The sequence below is a fragment of the Stigmatopora nigra genome, chromosome 5 (genome assembly GCF_051989575.1).
Source record: "Stigmatopora nigra isolate UIUO_SnigA chromosome 5, RoL_Snig_1.1, whole genome shotgun sequence".
Classification (NCBI taxonomy): Eukaryota; Metazoa; Chordata; class Actinopteri; order Syngnathiformes; family Syngnathidae; genus Stigmatopora; species Stigmatopora nigra.
The window spans coordinates 5132869-5146023 of record NC_135512.1 but is presented as its reverse complement, the minus strand read 5'-3'; the positions used below and the strand labels follow the sequence as shown (position 1 = coordinate 5146023).

The 13155-nt window shown below is 38.5% G+C and overlaps 1 protein-coding gene across 3 annotated transcripts in view; it reads left to right on the top strand.

Moving 5' to 3' along the window:
• The window catches only part of LOC144196303 (single-stranded DNA-binding protein 3-like), an 82376-nt gene that overhangs the window by 26628 nt on the left and 42593 nt on the right, over positions 1 to 13155 (top strand). Inside the window, exon 1 of one of the 3 annotated variants that reach the window (XM_077716314.1) lies at positions 4281 to 4707. The exons of the other annotated variants lie outside the window; for them this stretch is intronic. Coding sequence (XP_077572440.1) covers positions 4441 to 4707 — 267 coding nt within the window. The 5' untranslated portion in view covers positions 4281 to 4440. Of the gene's footprint in view, positions 1 to 4280; positions 4708 to 13155 lie in introns of those variants that run through there. 3 annotated transcript variants of the gene reach the window in all.

Genomic DNA, 13155 nt, shown 5'->3' with positions numbered 1-13155 from the left:
CAGCCTCTGAAGAGTTGTGGTGGTCAATCAGTAACACCCATAGATAAATATACCATATTTTTGGAGGGGCTGTCCCATCAAATAGAGGCAAAAATGGCCTTTGTGGATCAAGCTATTTTTTTTGTTGCTCAGTCCCTTTTCTAGAAGTCATTTGCACTTTAATTGGATAGGCCATTTATTCTGTATAATAGAAGTAGTGGGAAAGTATTGATGTTATTATTCTGAAAAGAATATGTTTGTATTTTTGACTTCATTCTATGGATTGAGCAAATGAAGCAGTAGTTTTCTTAAAACATATCCGTTGTATTTTATTCATAGAACGGGAAAGAAGTTTTTGTCGTGCTGAACGTCAAATTACTATTGTTTCCTTAGGCACATTGTAGTTATGATTTAATTATACATATAATAGTCTTTCTTTTTGGGGAAAATACATGTCTTATAAAATTACAAAACATTGGAAAACTATGGGAAAACTGAAAATGTAAGCAGAAAGGGAAAATCAATAAATATTATTTTATTTTTTTATTTATTATATAGATGATTTATAGTTTTAGCTGGGGAAAAAGGAAAAACTGAAAAACCAATATTTTTTTCTTTTATTTCAGTAGACCTAGACCTAATTTTGTTGACTTTAAACCATCTTTTGATTTGACCTTAACCTGGCAACAATAAGCAAATGACCTGATGTAAAACTGAACAACATAAGATAACAAAAGATGCTCCCTAAACTTTTCTTTGCCTATCTACACTCAAATTTAGCATAAAGTAAGGCCGGAGTAAAGCTCACCACAGAGAGAACTAAAACATCAGGTCACTCCTATCTCAAAGCCCCAGTTAACTTTTGTATTGGTGCGACTCCTTGTGTTGTACAACCACGATTACGATTGTAACGTAAACAATCCCCGCAACTGTTACCACGATTAGCATTCGCTCACTCACCATCCCTTCATTGTAAATGAGCCTATTGAGCGGTATGCTGGCTCGCCTTACCTGAAACAGATTAGAGTTGCTATTTTTACTCGACATGTTCCATGGAGGCACTTTTATCCCGCAGGCAGTCCAACTCTTGTTTGACACGTGACAACCCAACATGTTACATTTGTTGTGCGTGTCATGCGGGTGTGCGTTGGCGCCATCTGACACGTTTCTGTGGGTGTGTGTGTATGTGTTGGACCACCATAAGATTAATTACATGCTTAATTAAACCTAGTAGTTAATTAAATCTGACAACTGTGTCTAATTCATCTAAATGCCATGTAATTTGCTACACCTTTCTCCAGAGGTAGGCCAGTTGGATACCTGCATGGATACCTGACACTTTAAATGACTGCTGGCTTGGCCAAACTTGAATGGCGGTTGGCCTTAAAGGTGCGTTTTTAAAGATGGCAGGGTATTAGAGCTGAAATGTGTAGGATATGTTAGGGTTGTTACTGGAAGAATTGAGAGTCTGGAAGAGTTCAAGGATTTAGATGATGAGGCTTGCTTGAGTTTTGACCTGACACCAGTTGAAGTCATTTCAGGAGTCAAATGGCAGTAGAGGTGGAATAGTACTACTTTGTGGCCTTCAGTTTATTCGCACTGATCCGAATCCATGTTTCATAGATTAGCCTGCACGGTAGTTGCTTAGATGGGTTAGACTCGGGTTGGTTCGCGGGCTGCTTTAACGTCACCTCGATTTCATGTGGGCTGGACCATTTTAGATATCATATTTCGATTTATTTTTTATAAATGGATGAAAAGAACTGGATCAAAATCCCTGAATATTCAGGTTTTTTTTTATAGATCAAACAATGTTTATTTTAGCTTTTTAAAATATATTTTTAGATTTTACAAAAGGATTTTTGAACTAAAAACAGAAAAAAATGATTAAAAAATTACAATTATTGATTTAAAAGGGGGAAAATCAGGAAATTTAATATACATCAAAATTCTTCATTTTAATTTGATCCTAAAACATAAAGTCGCCACTCATGATTGACTTTCTTGGGCCACACAAAATGATGTGGCGGGCCAAATTTGTCCCCCGGGCCACCACTTTGACACCTGTGCTCTAGATGATTGAACCCGCAATCTCAGACCTGCGAGGCTGAATGGCTATGTGGTTTAGATGCTTGAACATTTAACAAAAGTGTAGATGCATAGACTGGATTTAAATGATTCCCAAGTCAAAAAAATACATCGACTCAACATTTTTTTCCCCCCCAAGCGTGTTTCAATTGTTAAGTGTATGACCCAACGCAACTTCATAGTTGGTTGCTCGTTCCTCGATTCTACTCATGTACCACGAGCTCTATTGATTAATTGCTTCATCAAATGCAACCAGTGAGACGGAATACACAAATACACTCTCGTTAGACTTCTATTTGAAGGTGAGTCGTTTAAATGCGTCACCAACGCTGTTCAGCTTAGTGGACTTAGTTTAGTTTGTGGAACGTTTTTACTTGGGGGTGACAGTCAACCATGTATACAAAATGATTGACTCTAGTCATGTGTTTTTTTCCTTCTTTTGCAAAGCAGCCATTTGCAAAAGTCAATTTGACTTTGTTTAAATGCCCAGCCAGTAAACTTTTAAACACAAACCAGGAAGTGATCGCTATTTGTGCGACGCAGACGGAGAACTGTCAGGGTCGACACTGTATAAATCCCCAGGGTGACAAGTCTGTCTCTGATTAACTCGGGTTTGCGGGTCCCCATGGACAAAGTGTCCCAAACAAGCCTCACTTGCGTCCCCTTGCTGATAACGGCTTCCTCCTTCCCCCCGTAGGTTGGTAAAGTGAAAAAAGACGGCACTCCTGGGGGGAACCGTGTAGACACTATGCCTGCCATGTCTGTTCTAAGATGAAGGGGAAAAAATCATTTAAAAAATGAGGCCGTAGGCTTTTATGGTTGTACATTTAGTATACAAAACTATATAAGTGACATTTAGTCGTTTGTATCCTGGAATTTAGTTGGTTGCTTGGCAACAGGGTTTTGGCTCCATGTTGCCATGTTTGAAAGCGCATCTTGTTCTTTACTAGACCCCTATGACGTTTTTTGGACCCTACAGTTTGGAAAGATAATGCAATATGAAGTGCTAATCCCTAGATTTGGGGACGGGTTGACAGCTAATCCAGGGGAATGTGGTGGGATTGGCATCCTGGCTGCGCTCCCGGAACCCCTGGAAAGTCCTTGTGTTGTCGTGATGTAACAATGCAGACACGCTCGTATACTAATGACTACGCACACACTAAGTTTTGCGCTAGGTTGTTTCTCAAAGACAATAGTAACTTCAAACAATGTGTCTGTGATATGCTTTGTCAAAAAATAACGCAAAGATTAAGAATTCCTATTCAAATAATGCACCTATTCTAGTGGCTCAATATGTCATGAACATATGTCAAGCATTTATCAAATTAGGAACCGTGTTTGGTTCACATTTAAATGACTTGTGAATGTCACAGGACAACAAAATGATGAGCTCTCGCAAACATTTTGGGAAAATAGTTTGATAGAAGATTTACTGGATTGTTTAATGTCAGACTTAGTGTGTGGGCAGCTACTCTAGAGACTAGTCTAGACTAAACTTGTCTGTTTTCCACTATATTTCTTCTTCAAAGATAAAAATAGTGATGCCCAAAGATAGGAATAACCTGATGTATGTATACCTGAGTTTTTATTCTTTTATATATGACCTTTTTGTCTTTTTTGGATTTTCCCTGGAAGCAAAAAATTATGATAGAAGCATTTGGTAGTGAACTCGACTCCTTTTCCAAAAAGTAGCAGAATATACTTGAAGCTGCCAGATTGGAATGTCTAGTACTTAGCTTATTGCTAACCAACACTATAGAATGTCATAGATTGGATGGAAAAACTACCATCATGTTGAGGTACTGCTGTTTTCTCCTGCATGCCAAAAACATGCATGTTTGGCTGATTAGACACTACGAATTCTCTGTAGGTGTGATTTTAAGTGTGAATGGTTGTTTGTCTTATTGTGCCCTGTGATTGGCTGGCAACCAATTCAGGGTGAATCCCGCCTACTGCCTACTGTTGGCTGGGATAAGCTCCAGCACCCCTGTGGTCTTTGTGAGAAGCAGCAACTCTGAAAATGAATGAAGGAAAAAGACCATATTACTTTTTTGGGGATGAGTTTGGAATACATTTTGGAAATACTTTCATATTTTTTAAGAGAAAGGGTTATTTAAGATATGAGCGTTTTGAACATGGTTTTAAAGGAATTATTCTCATCTCAAGGCACCACTGTACCTTCATTCAAGTGGGCTTTCTTGTTGCATTAAGTACTGTTGTCTTTCTGTCAATCTTCCTCTTTCTTCGCTTTTAATCACCTTCAATTCCCTGAAGAGGACAAAGTCACGTTTTGTACTCCTCTGTTGAGAAATTCTTCAAAAGCACTTTGATTGCAGCGATGTCGACGCCGATGATTAAAAGACTTGAGGGAGAATGCGTCCATTCACGCACACATTAAAGCAGACGGAAGAACGGCGCTCTCTGTGCGACACTTGGCTTATAATGACGGGACAAACCGTCTTGCAGGGAGCGCCACATTTCCAGACTTGTTGTCCGAGACATTTTGTTTTGGCATGGCCAGAGGACTCGACCCCGAACATCTGCGGTCTGAGGTCGGCGTGCATGGAAGCGTTGCGGATTTTATTCCGCGAGTATGTCAGTGACATGGCGGTGCGAAGAATTGTCAGGATGAGGCTAAAGGTACAAGGGCATAATCTGATATTAGTATCCAGAAATAGACTAATAAAACTTGGCATATGTGGATTATAAGCCTAAAGTCAACAGCGATATTGTTCAGATGACAAATCTGATGATGATTTCTTCTATTTATTATTATTATTTTTTTTAAAAGGCACTAAAACCATTTGCCAATATTTTTAACCCTTTTTGTATGGGTAGTTATGGTAAAAATCCATTTTTTTAAGCTCAGTGGACAAGTAGTTAGCATGTTGGCCTGACAGTTCTGAGATCATAGGTTCAATTCCAGGTTCAGACCTCCTTGTGTAGAGTCTGTATGTTCTCCCTGGGCTGTGTGGGTTTTCTCCTGGTACGCTGGTTTCCGCCCACATCCCAAAAATATGCACTCCATGTTTATAGAACACTCTAAATTGCCCATTGGTATGAATGCCTCCAATTGGCTGGCCATCAATTTAGGGTGTCTTCAGTCTGGTGCCTGTAGTTGGGTGGGATAGGCTCCAGCACCCCCCTATGACCCTTTTGTGGTTAGGCGGTATAGAAAATGAAAAATTCCTTCCTTAGTTTGCTCTTCATTTTCTAATCTCAAGTCTTAGAAAGCTAAAACCAGTTCCATTTCTTGCAAGCGACATCTCTACCAATCCCCTCGTGTATAAGATGAAAAATTATGCAATGATGGGACGGCCGTGGGTTGTTGCCAAGGGACATTTGGGAGGGTTAAACATTTGTCAAGCTGTAGCGCAGTAACAGGTGGCACAGAGGGAGGAGCCACACTCTGTAAACAAGCTCCATGGCCCGGGCCTTTGTGCATGGGCGTCTTCTCCAGGTGCGATGCGCTCGGCGAGCCCTCCTCCTCCTCTCCTCATCGTCCATTGTCCCTTTTTTTTTAGCCAAATTTTCCTCAGCCACTCCTTTTTTCCCAGCTGCCATTCCTCTTAGGTCTTTTTCACCGCCAACATCACCTCCCTCCACACACACACATACCCCACTGCTCTTTTCTTTGGTCCTTCTTCCATGTACCCTCCCCTCTGCGCTCTATTCCCGCCACCCTCCGTCCCCCCCCTAGTTGCCTCCCTCCCCCTCTCACAGGAGATTGATTGGGTAATCTGGCTGGGTGCCAGCAGTGCCCGCTTTCTCGCTCGGGGGAAGGAGAGAAGCGGGGGCGACATGACGACATGCTGGAATAATAATAACATCCATAATGTAAGCAGAGTAGAGTTTTTTTTTGGATGGAGAGATGAGGGAGAGAGAAGGAGAGAGCAGAGGAATGATGTTGGCACGGCGATATCTTCTTTTTCTTCTTCTTCTTGGCCGTCGTTGCTTTAAGTGCTGCCTACACAACCGTTTTTCCACCATTTCTTTTAAGTTTCCCCTCCCTCTCCTATATAGTTTGTCCCATGCAGGCATTTTTTTGCCTTTGTGCTTGTTTATTGTCTCTTTTAAGGCTCAGTCAGCTTGCCTTGTACACCTTTATCAATCCAAGGCGCCCACCAAAGTGCCCTCAAGCTGTGAGCGCTTTTGCTGCCGAAGGTCTGGATGTGACAGAAGCAAGATGATCAAATATTGTTTATGATTCCCTCAACCCAAGGGTTCATTGTGGTCTGGCTTAAAGTGGCCGTAAAGCATTTGATCCTCGACGAAGGGTAGCTAGCGCCTGAGCTCCTTTTTGGATGGTTGTTTGACAGACGTGGACGGAGGAAGGCTTCAAAGTCAAGCAACGGGCGGCAAAAGCAGAAGTAGCTGAAAAAAAAGTGTGTTCAGTAGGGGAAGCCTCCATCATAGGAAACATAGAGTTGTATGAATTATTCTCTTTGGAATAGCTAGATTTTTGTAGTACTTTTTTTCCAGGTTCAAGCTATGGACATTAGTTGAGTTTGAAGTAAGAATGTTTTCACATGGAAGAGTTCTTATCCTTTTTTTTTAAGGTGGGTTTTTGTAGTCAAGGCCAGAAACTATTCTTATTTACTCGAGAAATGGTTTCAGTATTTTAATAATTTTGTATTGGTTTGGTCAGGGAATTTTTAGTTATGTTGATGGGAGGGCACTAAGTTTAACTCACTTTGTTTTTCTTGGGGAGGATGCAAACTAAACTTTTTATGGACGGATCAATTTAAATTTGAGTAATAGAATTGCTTGGAATTCTTCCAGTATTATTGCCCGTAGGTTTAAAGCTAGCCAATGCCGGGATGGGCTACTTAGGGTAGCCATTAGTTTTATATGTAGTATTGGTTATTTTGAGTGTACTATATGACTTTCGGTCATCAATAGCACGAGTAAACATTTATTACTTACCAAATGTTCAATATACCTATTTAAAAAAAGATTTATTTTTTATTTTAACCACTGACATGTTTTTAGCTTTATTCAGTTAGGTTTTGATATTTAAGTTGTCTTGTATTGGCAATTTTTATTATTTTTTTGTGATACACATTACATATTAACTTAATGGTTTTGCAAGCAATATTTACAAGGTTTAATAGTCTTTCTTGTTGCATTTTTGCCTTCTACTTTTCAGTTATAATATTTCTTTTCTTGGATAATGATAATCTAATCTGGTCATGGCATTTTCTTCCCTATCCGTCTTGGCATTGCGAAAAAAATAAAGACGGTAAATGACACCTGTGGAAGTAATTAGACAGAAAGCTAAAGAGAAGTTTGGGAAAAGCAGCGTTTAAATTGCAAGTAGATAGAAAAAAAAAAGGAGCAACTGGCGCCTGCTGCCTATTGCGCAAAGCAACACTCCAACTCCTCCTCCTCAATGCACTTTTTTTTCTAAGCTAGTCCAATTTAATTCCCTTAACCCACTTACCCACAAATGCCCTCTTAGTTGCAGCATCATCATACATAAATTTTGAATAAACGTTTAATGAATGCTACCTGCTGGGAGGTAGAGTAGTAACGCATCGGAGCATTTGTTTACCTCAGTCCTCTTTTGGGTTTTGTTGTTAGTCGGTAAACATTACAATTATTTCATTTTTTTCTTCTTCTTTTGCATCTTCGCAGCCAGCAGTGTGTGGATGTCTGATGAGTGGTTGTGTATATAAAGCACATTAGACTTTTATAAGGTAGTCATCTAAATTATTGGCTAGGGTTGATGTTTCTGAGACGTCCAGTTAAAATTGATTGGTCATCTGGTGTTGTCAATGGCAGGGAAAGTTGAGTATTCATGGTGAGGCCTTTAATTTTGAATTATTTGGGAGCCTTTTGTTGTCAAAGGCAGGCAATGAAGTAGTTATTCTGTAAACTTTAACACTTTTGAGTGTTGTTGTACACCTTAAGCAAAGTGTATTTTTGGTTTTAATTTTAATTGTATTAATTTAGTATTTTTTTCAAAAATGTAATTCAGGATTTAAAAAATATATTATTTTTAGGTACAAATTGTACTGCCAAATGTTAGTATTGTGTACTGCCAAAACCAAAATGGAGTACTTATCGTTTGTTATTTAGTCACTTTCCGTACCTAAGAATCTAAATAATATATTACAGTATTTTTTGAAATTTTAATTATATTATTATTATAATTTTTTGCATTTTCTTCATGGTTTAAAAAAATATTATTTACATGTCAAACTTGTTCTGCCAAATGTTAGTACAGTGCACTACATAACCCAAAATAGAGAGTCCTTTTTGGTTGTTTCCTTATATAAGGTGACGTTTATGAGAATCCTAATCATATAATACAGTATTTTCTTTAATTTAAGATAATTGTAAGTGAGCCTTGTCATTTCTAGTTGACATTTTTTATTTCATTTCACAATTCACTAATATTTACCCTTATTATAAACCTAAAAAAATAAAACTTGAGTTTTTTTCCCCCATTCCATTTCAACTCCAAAGTACAACACTCTTTGTCCCTAAAATTACAAAGTATTTTAACAATCTGAAGTATCATATCATATCAACCACTGTTTAATCGTGTTAAATCAAACTAAACTCAAAGCACTGCTAAATTTGCGGCAAACCCTTGACCACCAGAACTGATTGCGTCTGCAGCATGTCGTCTCTCCCTGCTAAACTTGGCTCTTCCCTTCACGTGACGTTCCTGACTCAAAAAGTGGCGCACTAGGCCGGTCCGCACACTTTTTCGGCTTCAACTCTGCTGAGATCCCCTTTTTTTCCCGTAGAGAGGCCGCGAGAAGCGGCAGCAGGTTATTAACCCCAAGCTAACGACACATTCCGCCTCTCTTGCTTTCAAGTAAATTTTCAAGGACGGTAGGGGGGTTGGATTGGCTGTTTTTTTTTTCCGGCTTCCTGCTTTCTTTTGTGGAGGGCCTTTTTTTTCGGAGTAGCACTCAACTTATGCTGTTCCTCATTAGCTCCCAAAAACACTGACGGGTGCTCAGAGGAGTTGTCAGACTGGTCCCTGTGAGACTTTGGACTCTTTGAATCGTTGCATTGATGGTTTTTGTGGCCAGTAGAAATGGAGAACCTTTTGGATAATTTCACTATTTAGACTGCTGAGGAAGTTAATCCTTTTAGGCAAACTTAAGAACACTCTTAGGATAAACATGTCTTTGTGTTTACTATTTAGACATGCCAGAGCCGTATGTGGCTCATTAGGGTTATTTGGGCCAGTACAGTTCGACCAAAATGACTTACAAATGATTGGTGACTTGTTTGGCATTTTTATTTCCTTTTTTTCCCGTTTTTGAGTGACGTTATAATATGAATGACAGTAGTGTTCTGGAGGAAATTTTGTCTTGGGGAAAGTGCCACGTTAAAGTCCCATTGTCATGTCAGAGGTTATTTTACTGAATGAGATAGATTGCACTTTTCTGTTTGACAATTTGCTCCCGCTGTTGGCCTTTAATGTGCGTCATTAATCCAAAGTGACGCAGATTAAAGAGGCGTTGTTTACCTCTAATCTTCTCCCAATGGATCCCTGACATTATTTCAACATTGTCACCTTCATCTTTTATTTTGCCTTAACATGTGAACTCGTTTTTTACCAAAAAAAGATGAATTAGTAAGATCATTTCAATTTTTTTTTAATCGCAATGCTTGGTTTTTATCTAGATTTTTGTGATATTATATAAAAGTTATATTTTTCCGCTATTTTAACTCTGTTATGGTCATGCTCCCGACATTACTTCCACTTAAAAAATACCAGTTAAGTCTAGAAAGTATACAACAGACTCAAAAAGCCTAATTTCTCTAGAAACATCTTATAAAATTCCTTTCAATTCTCTACAATTCTGCAACGAAATGTAATTTCTAGTACTCCCCGAGACGTAAAATCCGCCCAAAAAACTATTAAAATACTAAAAAAATTGTTTTCAATACCTAATGTTAATGTGTATAGATCCCTGTGACTAAAATACATCCTAAAAGATTCAGTTGTTTAGTTAAAGTAAAAGAAAATGATGACCATGGACCTTTATTATTGACACACAATGCAAAGCGCTATTACCCGTAAGCGGATATTCAAACACACACAAAAAAAAAAAAAAGGAGCAAGGAATCATTCACAACCAGACTCGGCACAGTTAATGGCCTCAAGGTGCACCACAGTCTCTGTTTTAAAACATTCCATTCATTTCAAAGAATTCCTCGGAGCAGTGCGTACGAGAATAACCTTCGGCTATGCGCCACATGCTGCTTTACCAAATCTAAGCGATGTAGCAGCCTGTTCTGGCAAATTACTGAACCAGTCATTTTTCCAACAAAGTTCTCGTCAAATCAAGTTGACTTGTGTGGTAGACTACACCCTAGATTGGTCGCCAGTCAGAGAGACAGACAATCATTCGCAGTCAGAATCATCCCACGCGGGAATCGATCCCACGCTTGCCCGCATCAAAGTCAGGCTAACAAACCACTACAGCATAATTGTCAAAGTGGAGGCCCGGGGGCCAAATCTGGCCCCGTCTTATCATTTTGTGTGGCCTGGGAAAGTAAATCATGAGTGCCGACTTTCTGTTTTAGGATCAAATTAAAATGAAGAGTATAGATGTATATTAAATTACCTAAATTTAATAATAATAATTTTTAATAATAATTTTTAATAATAATTTTTAATAATAATTTTTAATAATAATTTTTAATAATTTTCCTAAATTTCTAAAATTCTAAATTTTTAAATCAATAATTGGTATTTTTAATCATTTTTCAGTTTTTAGTTCAAAAATCATTTTGTAAAATCTAAAAATATATATTAAAAAAAGCTAAAATAAACATTGTTTTAGATCTATAAAAAATTGAATATTCAGGGATTTTAATCCAGTTCCTTTAATCCATTTATATAAAAAAAATCTAAATATTATATCTAAAATGGTCCGACCCACGTGAAATAAAGTTGACGTTAAAACGGCCCGCGAACCAACCCGAGTCCGACACCCCTTGCACAAATGTTGCTGATGAAACAACAATACTAAGCTCAGCACCCCCCTGTTATAGTTTGCTTCTGAAAAGAGTGCAAATGCAGCACAATCTGATCTTAGTAAGAAATGGCAGCAAATCTGGCAAGAACTTAAGCACGGATCAATGCATTGATTGCCCGACTTGCTTTTTCTTTGCCACCACTTTTCTCCGTGAAAGTGGGTTAGCCTGTGATTGGCGTCAAGACTTGGCACTGTTTACGGGGGTGCGTATGGCGTACAGCCCCTGCCACCCGTCTCAAGTACCAGCTGAGCAGCCAAACCCAAATAAACAGGCGCACTCTATCAATGAAGCTATGGGTACATACAAGTGCTTTAATTGTTGCGTTTGTGTAATCACACTCACACACACGTGTATGTCGTTTGCCAAATTACGTGTCCGTCATTTGTCAACTGCTCATTGAATTAAGCCGTGTTAGAATCCTTGAAATCTATGGTACACTTAAAGCCCTCACTTTTGGGACTGAAGAATAAAATAATGACTTAAATGTAGACTTAATCTTTCCATATACGTACAAGACTTAGAGGGACAATGTGTATAAATGGCACAAGTCCAAATCACCCTGCCAAGACAAACACTTGAACGCACTTTAGCCAAAAGTTTCACGGGTAGGAATTATGGAGCTAATGTTGTCCATTTGGATTTTTGAAGAGAACCTTAATCCTCTGTCAAACACAAAATGGCTGACATTTTAGGTTGGATTTTTTATTTTTTTGTACACTGAATCTAACAAAGCAACAGTGTGATGTATACTGGCTTCATGTGTAGATTAAAAAGCTCCCTGTTGGCCTCATAAAAAGATTAGTTGGTGATTGGGGGTATAGAAAAGAAGGATTGGCATTGTAGGATAAAATATAGACTTGTTGGACATTAGTTCAATGTGAGTGGTTAGTTATTAAATCATGACGATTGGTTACAACGCAGCAAGCCATTATTGCCTATTGCAGTGGGGGAGGAGCTATATGATGGAAGATTTTGTAAACTAAGATGGCATCTGCATATTTATAGTATTGTTTCAGTTCAGGCGTTTGTGTTTTTTTAATATCCGACAGTGGTGGTTTTTCATTTTTGGTTTTCTGTTTTTTCCATATATAAGGCGCACTGGATTATAAGTCGCACTGTCTATTTTGGAGAAAATTTCAAACTTTTAAGTGCGCCTTATAGTCGTGAAAATACGGTATTTCCAAAGCATCACACATGACAAAGTTGAGTTTCTTTGCTGGTGGCGTTTGGCGTCATTAATTTTCCTTTTCTTTCCCTTTGCACCGACTCACCGACTCACCGGCACACTCCTCACATCCAACATTGTGTCGCCATGACTCTAGTTCTTTACCGCTGTTCGGGGTGTATTTACAGACGGTGCCTTTAATGCCCCGTAATGATTATTTTTATTCAAGGTACTTGTGCAGCCTGCTGGCTCCAAGTGAAACGACTCCCCATTGGCTCGCTGATTACCTCTGTGGCTGCGGTCACACCCGCCCCTCCGCCTCTGCCACCTCTCTTGTGGACCTCTCTCTTGTTCTTCGCATATATCACTTCTCTGGGCGTGCATTCGTAGCTGCTTTTCAAAGAAAATATTGCTTACTAATTTCACCTCAAATTGATCGTTACTACAGGGTAGTCAATGCAAGATTGGCCATGGAGTTCACATACACATTTTTTTTGAGGTGGAACTCCTCAAGCATAAACATCAGAAAGGATATATTCTTTTTCGAAAAGACTGTTTAGGTTCATGTCTGAAATTTTCTCTTTTTGGAAAAAATGCTGCTAAAATTTTACAAAAATTGAAAATAACAAGTACAGGAGCTACTGAATTTGAAATATTTGAGATCCTAATTAACTATGATATAGTATGTGTCCGCTGATATCAAATTATTATGGATTATATGATCCATGGTAGTATCAATACTGATGATTGCATGTTATTCTATTTTAATAGACACAAAATATCACTGATCTCATTCTGATACTGTCAATTTATTCGTTTTCCCGTATTTCATACATTCACACAAATTGTGTACAATTTTAAAAGTATTTTTTCTCTAAAACCGATCTCATTTCACTCATTTCGGCTCTAAT